The 25,869-nt window shown below is 44.7% G+C and overlaps 1 protein-coding gene across 7 annotated transcripts in view; it reads left to right on the top strand.

The window, feature by feature from the left end:
* The window catches only part of LOC112080515 (protein phosphatase 1 regulatory subunit 12B), a 54,910-nt gene extending 30,162 nt beyond the window's left edge, over positions 1-24,748 (top strand). The window contains exons 6-13 of one of the 7 annotated variants that reach the window (XM_024146297.2): positions 12,139-12,155; positions 13,951-14,080; positions 14,365-14,469; positions 14,749-14,799; positions 18,956-19,172; positions 19,962-20,012; positions 20,446-20,544; positions 23,475-24,748. In XM_024146297.2, coding sequence (XP_024002065.1) covers positions 12,139-12,155; positions 13,951-14,080; positions 14,365-14,469; positions 14,749-14,799; positions 18,956-19,172; positions 19,962-20,012; positions 20,446-20,544; positions 23,475-23,626 — 822 coding nt within the window. In that variant the 3' untranslated portion in view covers positions 23,627-24,748. Of the gene's footprint in view, positions 1-12,138; positions 12,156-13,950; positions 14,081-14,364; positions 14,470-14,748; positions 14,800-18,955; positions 19,205-19,961; positions 20,013-20,445; positions 20,545-23,474 lie in introns of all 7 variants that reach the window. The other 6 variants (XR_002896191.2, XR_002896192.2, XM_070442612.1 and 3 more) reach the window with 6 other exon arrangements.
* The last annotated feature ends 1,121 nt before the right edge of the window (positions 24,749-25,869 follow it).

Here is a 25,869-nt window from a genome sequence, read left to right as displayed (position 1 = left end):
CCTGAAGTGGAGTATCATGGCCCTCCACTACCACCAGTACTGACATGTATAGTATAATTCCCTCCACTACCCACAGTACTAACAGTAGAGTTTCATGCCCCTCAATACCACAGTACTGACAGTAGAGTATCATGCCCTCCACTACCACAGTACTACATGAAGTATAGTATCATGCCCCTCCACTACCACAGTACTAACAGTAGAGTATCATGGCCCTCCACTACCACAGTACTGACAGTAAGTATCATGCCCCTCCACTACCACAGTACTGACAGTATAGTATCATGGCCCTCCACTACCACAGTACTGACAGTATAGTATCATGCCCTCCACTACCACAGTAGTAACAGTAAGTACTGACATGAGTATCATGCCCCTCCACTTCCACAGTACTGACAGTATAGTATCATGGCCCTCCACTACCACAGTACTGACAGTGAGTATCATGCCCTTCCACTCCACAGTACTGACAGTAGAGTATCATGGCCCTCCACTACCACAGTACTGACAGTATAGTATCATGCCCCTCCACTACCACAGTACTGACAGTGAGTATCATGCCCTCCACTTCCACAGTACTGACATATAGTATCATGCCCTCCACTACCACAGTACTGACAGTAGAGTTCATGGCCCTCCACTACCACAGTACTGACAGTATATATCATGCGCCTCCACTACCACAGTACTGACAGTATAGTATCATGCCCCTCCACTACCACAGTACTGACAGTAGAGTTTCATGGCCCTCCACTACCACAGTACTGACAGTATATATCATGGCCCTCCACTACCACAGTACTGACAGTATAGTATCATGGCCCTCCACTTCCACAGTACTGACAGTGAGTATCATGCCCTCCACTTCACAGTACTGACAGTAGAGTATCATGGCCCTCCACTATCACAGTACTGACAGTATAGTATCATGCCCTCCACTTCCACAGTACTGACAGTGAGTATCATGCCCTCCACTACCACAGTACTGACAGTAGAGTATCATGGCCCTCCACTACCACAGTACTGACAGTATAGTATCATGGCCCTCCACTACCACAGTACTAACAGTATAGTATCATGGCCCTCCACTACCACAGTACTGACAGTATAGTATCATGCCCCTCCACTACCACAGTACTGACAGTAGAGTATCATGGCCCTCCACTACCACAGTACTGACAGTAGAGTATCATGCCCTCCACTACCACAGTACTGACAGTAGAGTATCATGGCCTCCACTACCACAGTACTGACAGTAGAGTATCATGGCCCTCCACTTACCACAGTACTAACAGTAGAGTTTCATTGCCCTCCACTACCACAGTACTGACAGTGAGTTTTCATGGCCCTCCACTACCACAGTACTGACAGTATAGTATCATGGCCCTCCACTACCACAGTACTGACAGTATAGTATCATGGCCATCCACTACCACAGTACTAACAGTGTCACGGTCTCCCAATACTGTCAGGAGAATTCCAAAGCTCTGGAGCTCAGGCATGAAGTTTCCATGATGTCAACACAGATAGAAGACATATTTGCAATATTTTCCTGGTAGAAAAAAGTGCACATAAAAAGCGACTGGAAGTGGCATGGTGTGATATGTTTAGAACTCTCCTCATTGTTTATGATGAAAACTTGGTGCATTTCTCTCTGCCAAGGGTGATGTTTTGTTGTGTGCAGCAAAGCAGCAGACATTAAGCTACAGGCCTTGACTGTAAACAAGCAAACACATCTGCCTCCTCAGAGGAAATGCTTAATGTCAAACTTTGGACAAGAGCGGAAATTTGGCCAGAAGTCCTGACGCCTCTCAGTACTTAGACGAGGAGAAGTCTTCCAAGTGAGAATAATAAGCCAAAATGGGGAGGTACTTTAGTTGCTTAGTCTTATCAGTAATTTCCTAAATTATGGCCAGAAACAGGAGAGATCTGCAGTGAATAGCTGGAAAAGCAGCATAGGCTTTTATGGTTATGTGTACAGTACAGTAGCCTATGGTCATTCCGGTAGGGTGGAACTCACTCATATTTTCCAGGCGGGTGAACGGGCAAGAGTCCAGGCAGCCAGCCTCGGGGATAAGAGGTGAGAAGAAGAGAGAGGAGGGGGCTGACCATTAAAGCGGTCTTTCAAGAAATGAAACACTTTGCAGAGCAATAACATTAAGCACAGCCTCGCTCTGATAGGCTTTGCATCAGGGCTGGGACAGGGCGGGAGCTGATTATAAAGCATACATAGTGTGTAGGGGGGAGTGATGGTAACTGTGGAGTGTTTATATACATTGCCTTCAGAAAGTATTCACACACCTTGACTTTTCCACATTTTGTTGTGTTACAGCCTGAATTTTAAATTGATTACATTTAGATTTTGTGTCACTGATCTCCACACAATATCCGAATATTGTCAAAGTCGAATTATGTTTTTAGAAATGTTTACAAAATAAATACAAATTATTGGGTCAATAAGAATTCCACCATTTTGTTATGGCAAGCTTAAATAAGTTCAGGAGTAAACATGTCCTTAATAACAAGTAACATAATAAGATGCATGGACTCACTCTGTGTGCACTAATAGTTTTTAGCATGATTTTCAAATGACTACCCCATCTCTGTACCCCACACATACAATTATCTGTAAGGTACCTCAGTCGAGTGGTGAATTTCAAGCACATATTCAACCACAAACATTTACATTTACATTTAAGTCATTTAGCAGACGCTCTTATCCAGAGCGACTTACAAATTGGTGCATTCACCTTATGATATCCAGTGGAACAACCACTTTACAATAGTGCATCTAACTCATTTAAGGGGGAGGGGGGGGGTAGGAGGAATACTTTATCCTATCCTAGGTATTCCTTAAAGAGGTGGGACGTTTTCCAGTTGTTTGCAAAGAAGGGCACCTATTGGTAGATGGATTTTTTTTAAAGCAGACATTGAATATCCATTTGAATATGGTGCAGTTATTAATTACACTTTGAATGGTCTATCAAAAACCCAGTCACTACAAATATACAGGCACCCTTCCTAACTCAGTTGCCGGAGAGGAAGGAAACCGCTCAGGGATTTCACCATGAGGCCAATGGTGTCTTTAAAACAGTTGCGGAGTTTAATGGCTGTGATAGGAGAAAACTGAGGATGGATCAACAACATTGTAATTACTCCACAATACTAACATAAAAGACAGAGAAAAATGCTAAATTAAAATGTCAAAACATGCATCCTTTTTGCAATAAGGCACTAAAGTACTGCGAACAATGTGGCAAAGAAATTTACTTTATGTCCTGAATACAATCACATTTCAATCAATCAAATGTATTTATAAAGCCCTTTTAACATCAGCTGATGTCACAAAATGCTATACAGAAACCCAGCCTAAAACCCCAAACAGCAAGCAATGCAGATGTAGACACATGGTAGAAGTACAAAGCCTTATGTTTGGGGCAAACACAACACATCACTGAGTACAACTCTTCATATTTTCAAGCATGGTGGTAGCTGCATCATGTTATGGGTATGCTTGAACATCGGCAAGGACTACAGTAGAGCTAAGCACAGGCAAAATCCTAGAGGAAAACTTGGTTCACTCTGCTTTCCAACAGACACTGGAAGATAAATTTACCTTTCAGCAGGACAATTACCTAAAACACAAGGCCAAATATACGCTGGAGTTGCTTACCAAGACAACATTGAATGTTCCTGAGTGGCATTGTTACAGCTTTCACTTAAATCATTTTGAAAATCTATGGCAAGACTTGAAAATGTCTGTCTAACAACCAATTTGACAGAGCTTGAAGACATTTTTTAAGAATAATGGGCAAATATTGTACAATCCAGGTGTCCAAAGCTCTTAGAGACTTAACCAGAAAGACTCAGAGCCGTAATTGCTGTCAAAAGAGATTCTAACATGTATTGAATACTTATATAATCAATATATATATTCGTTTTTTATTTTCCATTAATTAAAAATACATTTTTTAAATGTTTGACATTTGTATTTTGTTTAGATCGTTGACAAAAAATGACAATCAAATAAATGTTAAGCATGCATGGAAGGCATAGAAACCATATATTATGAGGGTAATAGGACATACAATTATTTCCATTACAGATTCAAAAAGACATTTTGGACTGACCAATGTAGATATTTTTAAATACATGCAACTTAAAAGTTTAATATCACAAAATGTTGATTTGGAATCTTTTGGACATCAGAGCAATCTTGAGAGAATCCTATTTGAGTCAGAAAAGGATATTCATATGATAGGTAAGATATACAAAACCTTGCAGAGCCTATCCAACTGACAGTCGCTTAGGAAAAAATATTAACAATTGGAACCAAGATTTAAAATTATCTGATATTGGAATTAGGAACATAACTAACGGAATTACAGTTCACTAAAATGTACGATTATTCCAGTATAAACTTATATCTAGAATTTATTATACAAGGGACAACATTCACAAATTGTACAGCACAGCCATGTCTATACAATTTGTGAATGTTGACAATGACTTAATAATCTATGCCTTCAGGGAATGCTTTAAAGTCCAAAAGCTATGGGCAGAGTTAGAAAGTTGTCTGTGAGAAGAATTACAACGTACATTTACTTTGAATCAATCTGCATATTAAAAGACATGGCATATGAGGGTACAGTGAGAGAAACAAAATGGTGCAGTTTGAGGCCATGTGGCAGAGAGTGATGTGGGCGCTGGAGATGGGGGTGTGAGTAGGTGGGTCTGGGTAGGGTGATGTCATTGATGTTTGTGTGTGTTTGTATGCTGTCGTTTGTATGTGTAAGTTTTGTATTGTTTAAAATGTATATATATATCATTGTTTATTTAATCCCACTTTGTAACAATACAAAATGTGGAAAAAGTCAAGGCGTGTGAATACTTTCTGAAGGGACTGTAGGGAGTGTACTAAGGAGTGACCCTCCACAGCAGCCCAGTCAACCCCCAGCATGTGTACTGTACAGCAGCAGACCCTCTGTGTGCTGGTTGGTCGTGACGAGTTGTAAACCCATTGGCTGTGTGTTTACAGAGAACCCACAGTGCAGTTCATCAATCTAAGGTTGTGTTGTTATTTCTACCCTGTTGGAATGTCTCCCCAGGCATCTGTTAGGCCTTACATGGCTTATGGAGTCCCATGCAGATTCTGATTCTTTTTATATAAATAGAGAGAGAGGACTTTGACCAGGCGCAGTGCCATCAGGGTCCCATCATATATCTCTTTGTTACTCTATAAGGTTCTGCTAGATAACTTAGAACACAGTGTAGGTTGCATCCCTAAACTCACTGCATCCTGAGGCACTTCTACTACCCATTTCCATAGCCGCTCGGCCCCACTACAAAGTCTTGCAGCGTTTTGGCCCAATGCTAAGGAACCCAGATGTTTTTAGGTGAGATCAAAGCCCACATCACTGTTTGACTATGTTCATTTACAATGTTTCAGGATGCATACACATTGTAAAAGAATTAGAAATAAATTAACTTGGCAAGAATTTTTGATTAGCTCTGGGAAAAAAACATTGGGGAAATTCATCTCTATAATTCATTAATCTGTGAAATAGGTCCCACATGTCTGATCCCTGAGCCTCTGGCCCGCTCACTATAAGGCTAACGGAGCTAAAATAGAAGGAGATTTAGAAATGTCACAATGGATGTTTCTGCATGACCTAGATTAGTGTTTCCCAAACTGTGGTACTGATTTGGGTACCCCTGCTATCTCCAAGCCAGCTCCAGGAGGTACCTGGAAATGACTAGTGCCATTATTCACAGTGTAAGAATATTTATGGAGACTTGTTGCTCAAAGCCCAAATTCCTTTACTGTTAGTTCAGTACAAATTAGCACTCGTAAGTACCCTTAAACTTATTCCAGCAGTTACATAATGAGCTGATAGGTTTCATTAGTCTTATCAAATCAAATCAAATCAAATTTTATTAGTCACATACACATGGTTAGCAGATGTTAATGCGAGTGTAGCGAAATGCTTGTGCTTCTAGTTCCGACAATGCAGTAATAACCAACAAGTAATCTAACCTAACAATTCCACAACTACTACCTTATCACACACAAGTGTAAAGGATAAAGAATATGTACATAAAATATATGAATGAGTGGTGGTACAGAACGCATAGCAAGATGCAGTAGATGGTATAGAGTAGGTATATACATATGAGATGGTACTGTAGGGTATTGTAAACATAAAGTGGCATAGTTTAAAGTGGCTAGTGGTACATGTATTACATAAAGATGGCAAGATGCAGTAGATGATATAGAGTACAGTATATACTATAGATGGTAATGTAGGGTATGTAAACATTATATTAAGTGGCATTGTTTAAAGTGGCTAAGTGGTACATTTTATAACATAATTTCCATCAATTCCCATTTTTAAAGTGGCTGGAGTTGTCAGTATGTTGGCAGCGGCCGCTAAATGTTAGTGGTGGCTGTTTTAACAGTCTGATGGCCTTGAGATAGAAGCTGTTTTTCAGTCTCCTCGGTCCCTGCTTGATGCACTGTACTGACCTCCCTTCTGGATGATAGCGGGGTGAACAGGCAGTGGCTGGGTGGTTGTTGTCCTTGATGATCTTTATGCCTTCCTGTGACATCGGGTGGTGTAGGTGTCGAGGGCGGTAGTTCTCCGGTGATGCGTTCTGCAGACCTCACTACCTCTTGGAGAGCCTTACGGTTGTGGGCGGAGCAGTTCCGTACAGGCGGTGATACAGCCCGACAGGAATGCTCTCGGATTGTGCATCTGTAGAAGTTTGTGAGTGCTTTTGGTGACAAGCCGATTTTCTTCAGCCTCCTGAGGTTGAAGAGCGCGCTGCGCGTCTTCTTCACCGAGCTGTCTGTGTGGGTGGACCAATTCAGTTTGTCGTGATGTGTACACCGAGGAACTTAAAACTTTCCACCTTCTCCACTACTGACCCGTCGATGTGGTAGGGGTGCTCCCTCTGCTGTTTCTGAAGTCCCCAATCATCTCCTTTGTTTTTGTTGACTTGAGTGTGAGGTTATTTTCCTGACACCACACTCCGAGCCGTCACCTCCTCACTGTAGGCCGTCTCGTCGTTGTTGGTAATCAAGCCTACCACTGTAGTGTCATCCGCAAAACTTGAATATGAGTTGGAGGCGTGCATGGCCACGCAGTCGTGGGTGAACAGGGAGACAGGAGAGGGCTCAGAACGCACCCTTGTGGGCCCCAGTGTGTGGGATCAGCGGGTGGAAATTTGTTACCTACCCTCACCCCTTGGGGGCGGCCCGTCAGGAAGTCCAGGACCCAAGTTGCACAGGCGGGGCGAGACCCAGGGTCTCGAGCTGATGAGAGTTTGGAGGGTACTATGGTGTTAAATGCTGAGCTGTAATCGATGAACAGCATTCTCACATGGGTATTCCTCTTGTCCAGATGGGTTGGGCAGTGTGCAGTGTGGTTGCGATTGCGTCGTCTGTGGACATATTGGATCGGTAAGCAAATTGGAGGTGGTCTAGGGTGTCCGGTAGGTGGAGGTGATAGTCCTTGACTAGTCTCTCAAGCACTCATGATGAGGAAGTGAGTGCTACGGGCGGTAGTCGTTTAGCTCAGTTACCTTAGCTTTTCTTGGACAAACAGATGGTGGCCCTCTTGAGCATGTGGAAACAGAGACTGGGATAGAGATTGATGAAATAGTCCGTAAAACACCAGCCAGCTGGTCTGCGATGCTCTGAGGAGCGGCTGGAATGCCGTCTGGGCCTGCAGCTTGCGAGGGTTAACACGTTTAAATGTTTACTCACCTCGGGCTGCAGTGAAGGGAGCCCGCAGGTTTTGGTAGGGCCGTGTCAGTGGCACTGTATTGTCCTCAAAGCGGGCAAAAAAGTTGTTTAGCCTGTCTGGAGCAAGACATCTGGTCCGCGACGGGGCTGGTTTTCTTTTTGTAATCCTTGATTGACTGTAGACCTGCACATACCTCTTGTGTCTGAGCTGTTGAATTGCGACTCGATTTTGTCTCTGTACTGGGACTTAGCCTGTTTGATTGCCTTGCGGAGAGAATAGCTACACTGTTTGTATTCGGTCATGCTTCCGGTCACCTTGCCCTGGTTAAAAGCAGTGGTTCGCGCTTTCAGTTTCACGCGAATGCTGCCGTCAATCCACGGTTTCTGGTTTATACAGTATGTCTTAGGTGTAACGCAACTGAGAAAGGTTTCACATCAAAAGTGAGAAAATATGTCTGTTTGGATACTAATTCTAGCCTCAAGTGAGACTCAAGTGAGCTGCCTGTCAGTGAAACTGTAGATAGATTGTCAAAGACATGAGATCACCCAGTGTTAGTGTTTTATCCTATATAGTTCATCAGAGCAGTCATCCTGGCCCTCTCATCCTTGGCCCTTCTTCATCAGATGTCACTGGGGTCCCTCTGTCCCTGGATGGAGATGAGGCTAGATGGAGTCGAAGACATGACCACATAAGGCCAGGCAGCTTTGGCAGTGCTGTATAAACATTCACAGAGGAGAGGACGCTCTCTCATGGTGCGCCTTGAATTTACCTCCCCTCCATGTGGATGTTACAGTGTATGAGCCTCCAAATAAAGACCAGGCACTTAGGTCTGCTTCTGCTCTTGGGTTTGTCCTGCATAGACTCACAGCAAACTGTAGCTTTAAAAAAACATATTGTATAACAGGGCCTCTTGTCTTTCTAGAGATCTCATTAACTGTACTGTGTAAAATTATATTAATATGTATAAATGAATAGTGTGTAAATAGTATTTTTGTTGTCTCGACAATATATAACTCTTATTTAATTTAGTATGTAATGTTATTCTTATTTTGTTCTTGTCTATAACTGTTCTGTACTCTGTAATGTATTTTGTTTTTCTGTGGACCCCCGATAGAGTAGCTGGTGCATGTGCAATAGCTAATGGGGATCCTGATAAACTAAACTAAACAACAGTGCATTATCACATGCAGCTATCCATACAAAAGGAATCTGCAGTATTTGAATGGTGAACTGTAATGCACTTATTAAACAAGGTTTCAGATTTAGATATGATACATTTTCACCAGTTAGTTTTGATGTAATCAACTACTTTTTCAAAGTAGCTTTAGCTTTCTAAACTATATTTCTCTGTAGCTTTATAGCTCAACTTCTTCCAGTGTGAAGTAATTGGTAGCTTGGTAAACTATATTTTCAGAGTAGCTTCCCCAACACTGACAGACCAGAGTGTCATCCAGAGTGGTTCCACAAAGTATAGATCCGGGAATAAGCTGATCTCTTTGTAAGTGTTTGAAAGGCTCTCTTTCCCAGGCAGGAGAACAGCTCCAAATCTCAAAGAATGCAAGAGAACATGAAATCTGTCCAGACATCACAAGGATATCACACTCTGTCCTGTCTCTCCCTCTTTTGATCCCTCTCTCTTTTTATCGCTCTCTCTTTTTCACAATTTCAAAATGTTCTCTGTATCGTGTCATGTCATAATGTGCACTTATCAAGGATCAGCAACCATGGGGCATGTCTATCGACTCTCAGCCCAGCACCCTACCCTACTCTGCCCCTTAGTCACTGTCACTAGCCGGCTAAAATCAGGTACTCTACCCTGCACCTTAATGACTACTGCTCTATGTACATAGTCATGAACACTGGTCACTTTAAACATTTTGGCATACTATTTATATACAGTTGAAGTCGGACGTTTACATACACCTTAGCCAAATACATTTAAACTCAGTTTTTCACAATTCCTGACATTTAATTTAAAAATTGCCTGTCTTAGGTCAGTTAGGATCACCACTTTATTTTAAGAACATGAAATGTCAGAATTATAGTAGAGAGAATGATTTATTTCAGATTTGATTTCTATCATCACATTCCCAGTGGGTCAGAAGTTTACATACACTCAATTAGTATTTGGTAGCATTGCCTTTAAATTGTTTAACTTGGGTCAAACGTTTCGGGTAGCCTACCACAAGCTTCCCACAATAAGTTGGGTGAATTTTGGCCCATTCCTCCTGACAGAGCTGGTGTAACTGAGTCAGGTTTGTTGGCCTCCTTGCTCGCACATGCTTTTTCAGTTCTGCCCACACATTTTCTATAGGATTCAGGTCAGGGCTTTGTGATGGCCACTCCAATACCTTGACGTTGTTGTCGATAACGTTGTCMATACCTCGACGTTGTTGTCCATTTTGTCACAACTTTGGAAGTATGCTCATTTGCGACCAAGCATTTACTTCCTGACTGATGTCTTGAGATGTTGCTTCAATATATCCACATCATTTTCCTGCCTCATGATGCCATCTATTTTGTGAAGTGCACCAATCCCTCCTGCAGCAAAGCACCCCCACAACATGATGCTGCCACCCCCGTGCATCACGGTTGGGATGGTGTTCTTCGGCTTGCAAGCCTCACCCTTTTTACTCCAAACATAACGATGGTCATTATGGCCAAACAGTTCTATTTTTTTTCATCAGACCAGAGGACATTTCTCCAGAAAGTACAATCTTTGTCCCCATGTGCAGTTGCAAACCGTAGTCTGGCTTTTTTATGGCGGTTTTGGGACAGTGGCTTCTTCCTTGCTGAGCGGCCGTTCAGGTTATGTCAGAATCGGACCGTTTTACTGTGAATATAGATACTTTTGTACCTATTTCCTCCAGCATCTTCACAAGGTCCTTTGCTGTTGTTCTGGGATTGATTTGCACTTTTCGCACCAAAGTACGTTCATCTCTAGGAGACAGAACGCATCTCCTTCCGGAGCGGTATGACGGCTGCGTGGTCCCATGGTGTTTATATTTGCTTACTATTGTTTGTACAGATGAACGTGGAACCTTCAGGCGTTTGGAAATTGCTCCCAAGGATGAACCAGACTTGTGGAGGTCTTTGCTGATTTCTTTTTATTTTCCCATGATGCCAAGCAAAGATACACTGAGTTTGAAGGTAGGCCTTGAAATACATACACAGGTACACCTCCAATTGACTCAAATGATGTCAATTAGCCTATCAGAAGCTTCTAAAGCCATGATTTAATTTTTGGGAATTTTCCAAGCTGTTTGAAGGCACAGTCAACTTAGTGTCTGTAAACTTCTGACCCACTGGAATTGTGATACAGTGAATTATAAGTGAAATAATCTGTCTGTAAGCAATTGTTGGAAAATTACTTGTGTCATGCACAAAGTAGATGTCCTAACCGACTTGCCAAAACTATAGTTGGTTAACAATACATTTGTGGAGTGGTTGAAAAACTAGTTTTAATGACTTCAACATAATTGTATGTAAACTTCCGACTTCATCTGTATATAAAAAATATATACAGTATGTCTTTGGTGCTTGTTTGACATTTACTGTATGGATTGATAGGAACTAGAAACATAAGCATTTCACTGCACCTGCAATAACACCTACTAACTGTGTACGTGAGCAATAAGATTTGATTTAATTTGAACATAGTGTTGATAGGCCTAGTCATTATTGAGTGCAGACAACCATATTTGATGCCTTCCTCACTAAGAACAGAGAGCACAGATGGAAACTAAAGATAAACATGTTGGACCGGACATATTCTAGACTTTACACTTTATTCAAGTAAATGGCTAATATCCGTACACAATTAACCAACTGAAAGGCAGTAAACACCTCCGGTCAGGCCTGGGCAGCCATGCAGTCATATAGTCAGGACCAGATCACGCCAAGCCAGTATGTGTCCCAAATGGTATCCTATTCCCTACATCCCCATAGGGCTCTGGTCAAAAGCAGTGCACTAAATAGGGAATAGGGTGCTATTTGAGACACAGACATTATGATATGGCTGATACCCTGAGGTCATCACTTGGAGTCTGTCACCCAGTAAACTGGGATCTTTAGCGACATGATGTCAACTCTGCGCTGCAGGCATCTGCATGGCAAACACTCACTAAAAGATTAACAGGGCTTACTGGAGACACAAGCAGATCACTTGTGTAGGCCTATGCAATCCCTGTCCTTTGGGACACAAGGCATCTGAACACAATGTGGCTTGGATGTTACAAAGGTTCTCTTTTTCTTTGCATGGTGTCCTAATGGAAAATATTTTAGTCTCTGGTTGATACTTCATACAATGGAAATGTCTCAGATTGATTTCATACAGTAAAAGCTGTTTGTGATTACGTTTCTGACTTTACTTTTCTCTGTTCATTTTCAGCATGACAGGGCATCAAGGTATGTACAGATTTAGATATTCCTTCTCTTGCATTCTTCTAAATCTGATAGCTATTTTTGTTTTTTAGCTCATGAGATATACAGAACCAGTCAAAAGTTTGGACATATCTACTCCTTCAAGGGTTTTTCTTTATTTTTACTATTTTCTACATTGTAGAATAATAGTGAAGACATCAAAACTATGAAATAACACATATGGAATCATGTAGAAACCAAAAAGGTGTTAATCAAATCAAAATATATTTTAGATTTTAGATTCTTCAAAGTAGCCACCCTTTGCCTTGATGACAGCTTTGCACACTCTTGGCATCCTCTCAACCAGCTTCACCTGGAATGCTTTTCAGGAGTTCCCACATATGCTGAGCACTTGTTGGCTGCTTTACCTTCACTATGTGGTCCAACTCATCCCAAACCATCTCAATTGGGTTGAGGTTGGGTGATTGTGGAGGCCAGGTCATCTGATGCAGCACTCCATCACTCTCCTTCTTGGTCAAATAGCCCTTACACAGCCTGGAGGTGTGTTGGGTCATTGTCCTGTTCAAAAACAAATGATAGTCCTACTAAGCGCAAATCAGATGGGATGGCATATCGCTGCAGAATGCTGTGTTAGCCATGCTGGTTAAGTGTGCCTTGAATTCTAAATAAATCAGCAACAATGTCACCAGCAAAGCACCATCACACCACCTCCTCTATGCTTCACGGTGGGAACCACACATGCAGAGATCATCCATTCACCTACTCTGCATCTCACAAAGACATAGGGTTTTGAACCAAAAATCTCAAATTTGGACTCATCAGACCAAAGGACAGATTTGCACCGGTCTAATGTACATTACTCATGTTTCTTGGCCCAAGCAAGTCTCTTCTTATTATTGGTGTCCTTTAGTAGTGGTTCTTTGCAGCAATTCGACCATGAAGGCCCGATTCATGCAGTCTCCTCTGAACTGTTGATGTTGAGATGTGTCTGTTACTTGAACTCTGTGAAGCATTTATTTGGGCTGCAATTTCTGAGGCTGGTAACTCTAATGAACTTGTCCTCTGCAGCAGAGGTAACTCTGGGTCTTTATTTCCTGTGGTGGTCCTCATGAGAGCCAGTTTCATCATAGCGCTTGATGGTTTTTGCGACTGCACTTTGAGAAACATTTTAAAGTTCTTGAAATGTTCTGTATTGACTGACCATCATAACTTAAAGTAATGATGGACTGTCGTTTCTCTTTGCTTATTTGAGCTGTTCCTGCCATAATATGGACTTGGTCTTTTACCAAATAGGGCTGTCTTCTGTATACCAACCCTACCTTGTCACAACACAACTGATTGGCTCAAATGCATTAAGAAAGAAAGAAATTCCACAAATTAACTTTTAACAAGGCACACCTGTTAATTGAAATGCATTCCATGTGACTACCTCATGAAGCTGGTTGAGAGAATGCCAATAGTGTGCAAAGCTGTCGTCAAGGCAAAGGCTGGCTACTTTGAAGAATCTCAAATATAAAATATATTTTGATTTGTTTAACACTTTTTGGGTTACTACATGATTCCATAGTTTTGATGTCTTCCTTATTATTCTACAATGTAGAAAACAGTAAAAATAAAGAAAAACCCTTGAATGAGTAGCTGTGTCCAGACTTTTAACTGGTACTGTACATACAGCACTCCAAATAGATTTCTCTATGTCAATGTTTCAACAGTGTTTGTTTCATGAATGTCAGTGTTTCAACACTGTTGCAATGTCAGCTGTGTTGCTGGATGTTGTAAACCACCCACTCAAGGAGGTGTGCTTCCGTCTTCCTCCCAGGTTGGACTCTGGAGGTGGGGACAGCAAGGCTGAACCCCTGGGCAGAACCAGCTCCTACACACGGAGGGAGACCAGACTGGCAGCATTGAACAAGCAGGAGGATGACACCAGCCCCAGGGACTACAAGAAGGTAGGCCTACTGTAGAACCCAGAAGGGAAGCAGAAGATTGCTCTGAAAAATGTATTTTATTATCTTAACAAGACCAACTGGTATAAAAAATAATGAACTAACACATATGGAATCATGTAGTAACCAAAAAAGTGTTAAACGAATCAAAATATGTTTTATATTTGAGATTCTTCAAGGTAACCACCCTTTGCCTTGATGACAGTTTTGATTCACCTGGTGCAGAGCTGGACTATCATAGGACAAATGTGGCATAAGTATTAACCGTTTGGTTTGTCCTCTTTCAGATGTATGAAGACGCCTTGGCAGAGAATGACAAGCTCAAGTCCCGGCTGGATGACAGCAAACACGAGCTGACCAAGATCCGCTCCCAGCTGGACAAAGTCAACCAGGTACAGTAATACTGCACACAACACTGACACTGTCCTGTATAGCCATCTGTAGACTATCTTAATTAAGTTCAGTCTAGTTCACACGTCTCAACAACATGCATATTGCATTTTAGCAATACATTGTTCAAAGCAACCGCAAGATGATTAGAGAATGAACCAGTGTACCCCCTACGAAGTTTTCAAACATACTGTATTTCAAATTCAGTTTTATCCCATTTTAAATCAACCCACTGCAGTATTTTTTTCACTTTGTGATAACAGTGCCACTCTGTCTTACAGAAACAGGACAGAATAGCTGAACGATCCACTGTACTTGAATCAGAAAAAAGGGTATTTATCACTTATTCTAAAATCTTGAGGGCCTCTTTTTCTTTTTTTTCACGAAGCCATCTGCCTCATCTGCCTCATCTACTTGATTTCACCACTCCAATTCTCTTTCAATCCTGACAGCTTGACGTCAACATTTTCTTTCACTCTCCTCTTTTTTTCTTATCTCGTCACACCCTGATCTGTTTCACCTGTCTTGGTGATTGTCTCCACCCACCTCCAGGTGTCTCCTGTTTTCCCCATTAGTCCCCGGTGTATTTATCCCTGTGTTTCCTGTCTCTCTGTGCCAGTTTGTCATGTTTTGCCAAGTCAACCAATGTTTCTCCTGGCTCCTATTTTTCCCAGTCTCTGTTTTATCCTAGCCCTCCTGGTTTTGACCCTTGCCTGTCCTGGCGCCGAATCCGCCTGCCTGACCACTCTGCCTGTCCTGACCTCGAGCATGCCTATCCCCTGATACTGTTTGGACTGTGACCTGGCTTATGAACTCTCGCCTGTCCCCGACCTGTCTTTTGCCTACCCCTTTTGGTGTAATAAATATCGTAGCTCAACCATCTGCCTCCTGTGTCTGCATTTGGGTCTCACCTTGTGCCCTTATTGTGCCCTTGTGCCACCATTGGGAGGCATGAGGAGCTACTGCTGGACCTTTTGGAAGGGCTTCGTTCCCTGACGGAACGCCACAACCAAGGGTTCAAGGCTATTATGGAGCAAATCAGTGAGTTAGCTCATAAGCAGCCTGCCACCTCTGAGACCTCCCAACCACCCAGTAACCTTTCTACTACTAGTGGATTTTTTTCAACCTACCCCGGCTCCTCGAGAACCCTGCTTACCTCCTCCGGAGCGTTATGCAGGCAATCCTGGTACCTGCCGGGCGTTCCTTCCCCAGTGCTCCCTCATTTTTGAACTCCAGCCCTCTTCGTTCCTGTCGGGCTGATCGAAGATAGCGTATTTAATGTCCGGAAGGGCACTCTCCTGGGCAACGGTTGTGTGGGAGCAGCAATCCGCTGTGTGCCATAGTTTGGAGGAATTAATGGCAGAAGTGAGGAAGGTTTTCGATTCTCCGGTGCCCGGGAGGGAGGCGGCGGGACATTATATAGCCACTTGCCCGGGTTAAGAAACACTTTTTAGTGGGTACAAGTGCTCTGGTGAGCCAGACTGGGAGTCCCCTAACTTCCATCACCCGTCCACCTTTTTTTGTGATTCTGCTGTGGGGAGACCAGTCTAAGTCTCTCCGGGTGCTCATTGCCTTTGGGGCTGATGAAAGTTTTATGGATGCTACCATGGTTTCTGAATTAAGTAATCCACTCAACTTCTCTCTGTCCACATGGATGCAAGGGCACTGGACGGCCGCTCTACTGAAAGAGTCACCCGTAGCACTGTGCCTGTTCATACAGTATATGGGTATCAGGAAACCAAAGTGAGACCATACAGTTCCTCCTCATCTTTTTTTTCTCTCCCCCCCATGTTCCTGTGGTTTTGGGATTTTCTTGGCTCCAGAAACACAGTCCTGTTATTGACTGGACCACGAGCTCCATCCTGGGTTGGAGCCCGTTTTGTCATTCTCATTGCCTTGAAGCGGCACAGCCGTCCTTGAGACGTATCCCCTCAGGACGTAAGCAAATCCACGGATGTCTCTGCCATCCCCACTGAGTACCATGACCCCCTGGAGGTCTTCAGTAAGGCACGGGCTACTTCTCTTCCCCCGCACCATCCTATGATTGTGCCATTGATCTCCTCCCAGGTACCACACCACCTCGTGGTCGTCTATATTCTCTATCCGTCCCGGAGACCAAGCCCATGGAGGAATACATTGAGGATTCTCTGGCTACTGGAGGCATCCGTCTGTCTGCATCTCCTGCCGGCGCGGGGTTTTTCTTTGTGGAGAAGAAGGACAAGACCCTGCGTCCGTGCATTGACTACCGGGGTCTGAATGATATAACGATCAAGAATTGTTACCCCCCTACCACTCCTCTCCTCGGCCTTCGAACCTCTCCAGGTGACAAACATTTTTTCCAAACTGGACCTTCGGAATGCCTACCACCTGGTTTGGATACTCGAAGGAGATGAGTGGAAGACAGCCTTTAACACAGCCAGTGGACATTATGAGTACCAGGTCATGTCATTTGGACTCATCAACGCCCCCGCTGTCTTCCAAGCTCTGGTAAACGATGTGCTCCGGGACATGCTAAACCGCTTTGTGTTCGTCTACCTTGACGACATCCTGTTTTTTTCCCGGTCTGCCCAAGAACACGTTCTTCATGTGAGACAAGTCCTTCAGCACCTCCTGGAGAACCAATTGTTCGTGAAAGCCGAGAAGTGTGAGTTCCACCGCTCTACAATCTCCTTTCTGGGATATGTCATCGCTGATGGAAATGTCCAAATGGATCCTGAAAAAGTGAAAGCAGTGGTAGAGTGGCCTCAACCTACGTCCAGGGTGCAGTTACGTTTCCATTTCATTCGGGGCTACAGCACCCTGGCGGCCCCCCTCTCTGCACTCACCTCTCCCAAAGTACCATTCACATGGTTTCCAGCGGTTGACAGAGACCTCGTGGACCTGAAGCATCGGTTCACCACAGCACCCATCCTCGTCAATCCGGATCCATCCCGTCAATTTGTGGTAGAGATCGATGCTTCTGATGTTGGAGTGGGGGCCATCCTGTCCCAGCAATCTGCCCAGGACCAGAAGCTCCATCCCTGTGCCTTCCTGTCCCATCGTCTCAATCCTGCAGAGAGGAACTACGACGTAGGCAACCGAGAACTCCTGTCAGTCAAGATGGAGCTGGAAGAGTGGAGACACTTGCTGGAAGGAGCAGAACAGCCATTCTTGGTTTGGACCGACCATAAACATTTGAAATATCTCCATACAGCCAAGTGCCTTAACTCCAGGCAGGCCTGGTGGGCTTTATTGTTCACCAGATTCAACTTCACCATTTCCTACTGCCCAGGTTCCAAAAATGTGAAGCCTGACGCCCTCTCCCGCCTATACAGTTCCTCTGCCACACCCTCCGTCTCCGAAACCATTCTCCCTACCTCATGCCTTGCGGCTTCAGTGGTCCGCAAGGCACAACATTCCCAGCCTGGACCTGAAGGGGGCCCGGCTAACCGGTTGTTTGTCCCTAACTCATTATGGTCCTGGAATGGGCTCATTCCTCCAGGCTGACCTATCATCCAGGTTCCCGTTGTATCCTAGCCTTTGTTCGACAATGTTTCTGGTGGCCCACAATGGTTCCTGACATCTCTGCCTTCTTCGCTACGTGCACAGTGTGTTCAGAACAAGACTCCACGGCAAGCTCCTTCTGGCCTCCTTCAGCCACTACCTGTCCCTCATTGTCCCTGGTCCTATATCTCTGGACTTTGTCACTGGGCTCCCTCCATCTGATGGTAACACTGTCATTCTGACGGTATTGGACCGGTTCTCCAAAGGCTGCCCATTCCATCCCTCTCCCCAAACTACCCTCTGCCAAGGAGACAGCCCAGCTTATGGTGCAGCACGTCTTCTGGATCCATGGACTCCCAGTGGACATGGTCTCCAACCGAGGTCCTCAGTTCTTGTCTCAGTTCTGGCGTTCTGCACCCTTATTGGGTCATCGGCCAGCCTGTCCTCCGGATTCCATCCCCAATCCAACGGCCAGTCGGAGCGAGCTAACCAGGACTTAGAAACCACCCTAAGATGCCTGGTCTCAACCAACCCCACTACCTGGAGCCAACAACTGGTCTGGGTGGAGTATGCCGGGAACAGCCTTCCCTAATCAGCCATGGGACTCTCCCCTTTTGAGTGCTATCAACCTTCAATCTTCCCAGAACAAGAGCAGGAGGTCAACGTACCCTCTGACCAGATGTTTGTCCGCTGCTGTCGACATACCTGGAGAAGAGCTCGGGCGGCACTTCTCAAGACCAACTCCAGGTATCGTCAACAAGCGGACCACCGCCGGCCTCCAGCTCCCCGCTACCACAGAGGGTATGGATTTCCACTCGGGACCTGCCCCTTCGGGTGGAGTCCCACAAACTGTCCCCCCGTTTCATGGGGTCCTTTTCCCATCTCTAGGGTCCTTAGTTCCACTGCTGTCCATCTTGTGTAACCCCGTACCCTCCGTATTCACCTGACTTTCCATGTGTCTAGGATTAAGCGCGTGTCTCACAGCCCTTTGTCTTCTGTCTCCAGGCCCATCCCTCCCCCCGTGTCATCAATGGCCATCCAGCATACACGGTTAAACGTCTCCTGGGTGTTCGACCACGGGGCAGGGGTTTACAGTACCTGGTTGACTGGGAGGGTTACGGGCTGGAGGAGAGGTGCTGGGTTCCCGCTAGAGACATCCTGGACCCGGCCCTCATCGCCGACTTTCACCGCCGAAATCCCGGTCAGCCAGGTATGCGCCCAGGTAGGACACCAGGTGGCGTCCCTAGAGGGAAGGTACTGTCATGCCCTGATCTGTTTCACCTGTCTTGGTGATTGTCTCCACCCACCTCCAGGTGTCTCCTGTTTCCCCCATTAGTCCCCGGTGCATTTATCCCTGCATTTCCTGTCTCTCTGTGCCAATTTGTCTTGTTTTGCCAAGTCAACAAGCGTTTCTCCTAGCTCCTATTTTTCCCAGACTCTGTTTTTTCCTAGCCCTCCTGGTTTTGACCCTTGCCTGTCCTGGCGCCGAATCCGTCTGCCTGACCACTCTGCCTGCTCTGACCTCGAGCCTGCCTATCCCCCGGTACTGTTTGGACTCGAACCTGTTCACTGAACCCCTGCCTGTCCTGACCTCGAGCCTGCCTATCCCCTGGTACTGTTTGGACTCGGACCTGTTCACTGAACCCCTGCCTGTCCTGACCTCGAGCCTGCCTATCCCCTGGTACTGTTTGGACTCTGACCTGGTTTATGAACTATCGCCTGACCCCGACCTGTCTTTTGCCTACCCCTTTTGGTGTAATAAATATTGGAGCTCAACCATCTGCCTCCTGTGTCTGCATTTGGGTCTTGCCTTGTGCCCTTATCTGTCTCTTTTTTCCTGATCTCTTCCATGTCATCTTACTGTAGTGTGTTGGTTTCTGTATGTTCATTCCACTATGGGCTCATTATCATGTGTGAGAATCGAAAAATATCTCTTAACTTAAAAGTAGAAATCTTAACATCCATTTTGATTCTGACCCGAACGTCCTGTTCTAACATTTACCCTTCTCAGGAAAAACAGGCTCTGGAGAAGAGGGTAACAGACATGGAGGAGGAGCTCAAGGTAAGGCCTCCACTGTAACAGGAAGGGCAGAGGTCAGTACAAGGCTCTGCTTGGTAATTATAGGAAAACAGGTGAGGTTGAGGGAGTAGGCCAAATTTCAGGCTCATTACCCAGCATCATTCTGAGTATCCCCTGCCAAGGTCAGGGCTCAGGAAAGGGAGTGAGAAACACGCTGCTACAGTCACACACCCAGCAGCACAGCCTGCTGTCTGTTATAGGCTACACATATTTAGCATTTAAAAGAGCGAGGGGGAGAGCAAAACAGCAGCAGGATATCATTCAGGACTGAGTAGATGTCAACCTAATGTAAGTCGGAACCACTTCCAGCAATATCCAAAGGTTAGGATGACAACTCAGCATGTGACACAGAGATGTGAGACGGAAGACGGGAACAGAATGTTTGACCCCATGTTGTGACCCCATGTTGCCTCAGCAGGAAGCTGCCCCAGTGAGAAATTTCCGCTGTGGGTACCAGCCCTGAGCCCCAAGCATGAGGCAGGCTGGCTCAGGGCCAGGGAGGGGGGACGGGACGGTGAGTGGTCTGGTCGCCACGGAGAAGTGATTGACACCTGCCTGTCACCTCACCTCTTTAGAGACCTGGGCATGAACACATGTCTGTGCACACAAACATACACATTGCACACGTTAGAGTACATACACCAAATACGTATGTAAAGTCATATCCCAGCAGGCTGGCTGTAATGTCATTACAACCAGAAACCAGGTTGCTTGGATGTCATTGCAACCAGTTTTGCTCACTGGCATAGAGATATGCACATGCAACATTATACTGACATGCTTTTCCCCTATTCACATATACTGGTGTGTTTCTACACTTTTCCCTGTGCCACAGTGTCTGTCCAATGTGTGGAAATTCTGGTTACTCCCTATGGCTCACTGATCTTGGGTTTTCTTCTTTTGAATAAAGGGCTAGGATTATTCCTGTCAGCCTCTGAAACTTCAGCTCTGGCAACATTTGGGAATTTATCTACAGGGCTTAGTGAAGTCAGCTCTGGTAGATATCAAAGAGTTCAAGAGTGTTGAAACATCATGATGGATAACTATGCATTCTCTCTCAATCTCACCCCTCTGGCTCCCTCCTCTCTCTACTCTCTCTCTCCACTCCAAGATAAACTTTTCAATAGTGGTCCTTCAGAACAGTGTGTTGTGAAAGGCTTACCGAGACAGCACAGAGGAACAGTCTGACATATCCATGAATTTTTCAGTCCGAGTAAAGGCAGACTTCAAATGGTTTCCTCCAAAGTGCCCTGGGGTGCTAGCAGCTGGATCTCCTCCATCTCTTTCTCCCTAGCCTTCTCTCTTTCTCTCTAGCCTTCTTCTCCTCACTGGGCTTCTCTCTTCCTTTTTCCTCAGCTTTTCCCTTCCCTTCAGGCTAATCTTAATTCCCGTTCTACCTGACTTTCTTCTCCTCTCTGGGTTGCTGAGGGGAAGCCTCTGAGGCCACTCTCTGAGCCACATGGGGCTCGACTTTCCGCTGTCTCTGTGTGTGCTGCCTCCTTGCGTGCCTGTGGTTTCCCTTAGGAACGGCGTCAATCCCCAGACCTGATGTTTACCTCAGTCTTGCCAGGGAACCCAGGGAAATTAATCATTTCCATMTTACTATAACTTATTGGGCTCTCTTACTTATGCTGAAATGTAATGTTATATTGAAAGTCCCCTGCCCACTTCTCACCCCAGCATGACTGACAAGCTATGTAATCCATACAGCACCTCCCCAGCCACTGCCTTTTTAAAACTGCCCAGGTTTGTGGAGCGCAAAACTAAGGATAGTTCCTTGCTGTGCTTAGCTTTTCTTTTGCATAGATTTTTCTTGTTTCCTTTTACAGTATCTATTTGTGTGAATGTCATTGAGTAGCTCCTCAGTGTGTACGTCTGCCTCTGTGCGTGATTGCGTGTGTTTATCTCGGTCTCCTCCCTTGCACTGGCCTGCCCCCCTGCTCTCTCTTTCTGTCTCTCCATCTTCCTGTGTTTATAGGCCCTCCCTGTTCTGGCACTGCGGAGCGGCAATGAGCGTCTCTTGGCTGAGAACAGGGCCATGCTGCGTGTCCTCGCCCAGCTCTCCCAGATGGCCTCCTTGCCTGAGACAGAGGACCTCTAACCCCCCCTTTCCCCCACCTCTCTACCCCTCCTCTCCCTCAGCCCCACCTCCTTCTCTGCCTTCCTCCTTCTGGTTCTCCTCCTGCTGCACCTCTTCCCTTCTCTGCTGCTGTGCTGCTGTACTCTTCTCAGGCAGGTTCCGCCCACCTCTCACTCCTCCACCTTTGGCCTCTCTCACTCATGTGGAATGCCTCTTGCTGACTCTAAAACCCCTCTCCCTAAATAATCTTGTGACCGCTGCCTTTAACTCTATGTTGAGCTCCAGCCATGCTGCATAGTCAAATTACTAGGCTGTGTAGAGACCAGGACAGTAGTGGTTGCAGCCTGGCGTTTCTCCAGTGGTTATTATTACAGTATAGTCAAGTGAGTCACTTAATCAACAGCTTGAACGAACCCAGAAACAGTCTGGACGGTGCTTGAGAGACTGCTGCATGGCCGAGTGCCGAAGTCACCAATGGAAGCTTGTGTAGGGATTAACATTTCATTGTTTGCCTCTTGCTACAGTATCCAATGTAGCGGCTGACAGGAAATTTGACATTTTAAACTAGTACATTTTGTCTCAATCATGTGGGAATGGAATGTGTAATCTCATTGGCATCCATTAACTCACTAAACCCTTTTCCACTGGCCCAAAAAACATGTGCACATTAGTGTGTGTGTGTGTGTGTACTACATACAGCTTTGACGGAGACAGAACAGGACAAACAGTCCTTGTTCTCCAGGGGCATTGGCAGTATGCATCGTCAAATATAATACATAACAATATGTTGCTATTTAATTGTGGTAACTGGACTAGACAGGAGTGAAGAGATGAGTGCATCATCGTCTGTGTTGGCTTTTTCATGCAAGCACAAAATGTTATTGTTCACTGCACTGTCTGTGGGGGATGGGGGAGATTTTGACAAAGATTGTGGCTATTTTTAATCATTACTCATGCTGTGGGAGATGACCTAGATTGAGGAAGTTGACCGCCTTGCATCTCTCTCCCTTTCGGTTCGCAGTTTGCAAATAGAACCATACGCCAAATAATGTCCCTATCATACTGTATCAGCATGCTCTCATTGCTGAAAGCTAGTCTTTTGTCCACCCTTTGCATGTCGTGATTGTAGAGTTCAATCATTTAGCAACGAGTTCTTGGTGATTTAAATATTGAATATCATTCCTAATTTGCCTGAAAAATGATAAACAATGTTTATATCATGTCTGTCAATGTCCCTCAACAGAAGGAACATAGACAAGGCAGTGTCCCTTCCACATATTTCTGTCTACAGTATGCGTCACCGCTGTTCCCTATAGAGAACAAGCTACCATGACAATCTAATGCTGCTCTCTCTGTTCCTGTAGGTCTTGACAGAGCTCAAATCAGACAACCAAAGACTGAAGGACGAGAACGGGGCTCTGATTCGTGTCATCAGCAAGTTGTCCAAGTAAGAGGGTGGTGCCCCCTGTCAAAGTCAGACACTTCCCTGATGCTTGCAACGTGTCACTATCATTAGCATTCGGTACCCTCCCACCCTGACACTGAACCATGGTGATTAGTGACACCTACCTGCTAGCTGTTCTCAGAAGCATGGTGAGGAACCTTCCAAATCCGGATGACCCCTGCCTCGACCCTTGACCTCTATGCTCTTAGGCCCACTTCATACCAGTAGGTCAAAGGTGCGAAGAGCACATAGCGTCCGCACAAAGAGAGTGTTGGTCTGGGGTACAGTAAACTGCGAAGCTCCAGACCAGCAATCTAAACAATATCACATCCACATATTTTACCTGTACATCACAAACATACTGTATTTATTTTGTGCTTCATTGTGCATTGCAAAAACAACTTTATTTTTCTCAAACTACTGAAAAAGCACTCATAGGAATTACTTTCAATAATCTTTCATTGCAGTGATAACATTACACATTGCCATGAATGTTTCTGATGTGAGATGTTGTGACTTGTTTATGATTCATCTTTATGGTTTGTAGTTCAATTTCCATCACAGACCCTTTTCTCTGAGCTGCTCATTAGTGTGGTCCACTATAGTCTCTGAGATATCATACTTGTCACATTTGTTAGATATTTTAATAATTTATTTATGCATTTTTTGGTTTAAAATCTTTGAACTTATACTCAACTATATTTGTACCAATATAGTATTAATATGTATCCTATGAAACCGTACCGTTGGAGCCCACACAGTAACTTATGTTGCAAGATGGACAGCCTCTTTTCTTTTCTTTCAAGTGAAACATGTACATGATTTGTAATGCAGATGGCACAGGGAACAACATACAAGGGCCTTTATGTTCCTTTCCTTAAAGACCAATACAGCTATCAGTCTAATGAACTGTACGTATATTTAAAGACAGTATTTATGTTGAAATAACTTTACCATGTATGTATGTACAGTGGGGAGAACAAGTATTTGATACACTGACAATTTTGCAGGTTTTCCTACTTACAAAGCATGTAGAGGTCTGTAATTTTTATCATAGGTACACTTCAACTGTGAGAGAAGGAATCTAAAACAAAAATCCAGAAAATCACATTGTATGATTTTTAATTAATTAATTTGCATTTTATTGCATGACATAAGTATTTGATACATCAGAAAAGCAGAACTGAATATTTGGTACAGAAACCTTAGTTTGCAATTACATGAGATATACGTTTCCTGTAAGTTCCTTGACCAGGTTTGCACACACTGCAAGCAGGGATTTTGGCCGCACTCCTCTAACAGACCTTCTCCAGAATCTTCAGGTTTCGGGGCTGTCGCTGGGCAATACGGACTTTCGGCTACCTCCAAAGATTTTTCTATTGGGTTTAGGTCTGGGACTGGCTAGCGCACTCCAGACCTTGAGATGCTTCTTACGGAGCCACTCCTTAGTTGCCCTGCTGTTGTGTTTTCGGGTCTTGTCATGCCTGGAAGACCCAGCCACGACCCATCTTCAATGCTCTTACTGAGGGAAGGAGGTTGTTGGTCAGAGATCCTCGCGATAATGGCCCCATCCATCCTCCCTTCATACGGTGCAGGTCGTCCTGTCCTTTGCAGAAACAGCATCCCCAAAGAATGATGTTTCCACCCCATGCTCAAAGGTTGGGATGGTGTTCTTGGGGTTGTACTCAATCCTTCTATTCCTCCAAACACACGGCGAGTGGAGTTCTTAGAGCAAAAATAATCTATTTCTTGTCTCATCAAGCCACATGACTTCTCCCATTCCTCTCTTGAGATCATCCAGATGGTCATTGGCAAACTTTCAGACGGGCCTGGACATGGCGCTGGGCTGTGAGCAGGGGGACCTTGCGTGCGCTGCTAGGGAATATCTATCAATACGTATAGAGGGCTAGTGTGTTTACTAATTGGTTTTCTTTTTGAGACTGTGGTCCCAGCTCTCCTTCAAGGTCATTGTACCAGGTCCTGCCAGTGTTCAGTTTTGGGCTGATCCTCACATTCCGCCATCGATCATTGATGCCCCACGAGTGGAGATCTGCATGGAGCCGTCTCCAGACCGAAGGGTGATTGACCGTTGCATCTTAACTTCCTTCCATTTTCTAATAATTGTGCCAACAGTTGTTGCCTGTTTCTCTACCAAAGCTGCTTTGCTATTGTCCTGGTAGTCTCCATCCAGCCCTGTACAGGTCTAGCAATTTATCCTGATGTCCTTACAAAACGCTCTCTGGTTTTGGCCATTGTGGAGAGGTTGGAGTCTGTTAATTGAGTGTGTGGAACAGGTGTTTTTATACAGGTAACGA

Source organism: Salvelinus sp. IW2-2015, unplaced genomic scaffold (assembly GCF_002910315.2).
Source record: "Salvelinus sp. IW2-2015 unplaced genomic scaffold, ASM291031v2 Un_scaffold16353, whole genome shotgun sequence".
Lineage (NCBI taxonomy): Eukaryota > Metazoa > Chordata > Actinopteri > Salmoniformes > Salmonidae > Salvelinus > Salvelinus sp. IW2-2015.
Note: the sequence above shows the minus strand (reverse complement) of the source record. Positions and strands in the feature narration are given on the sequence as shown.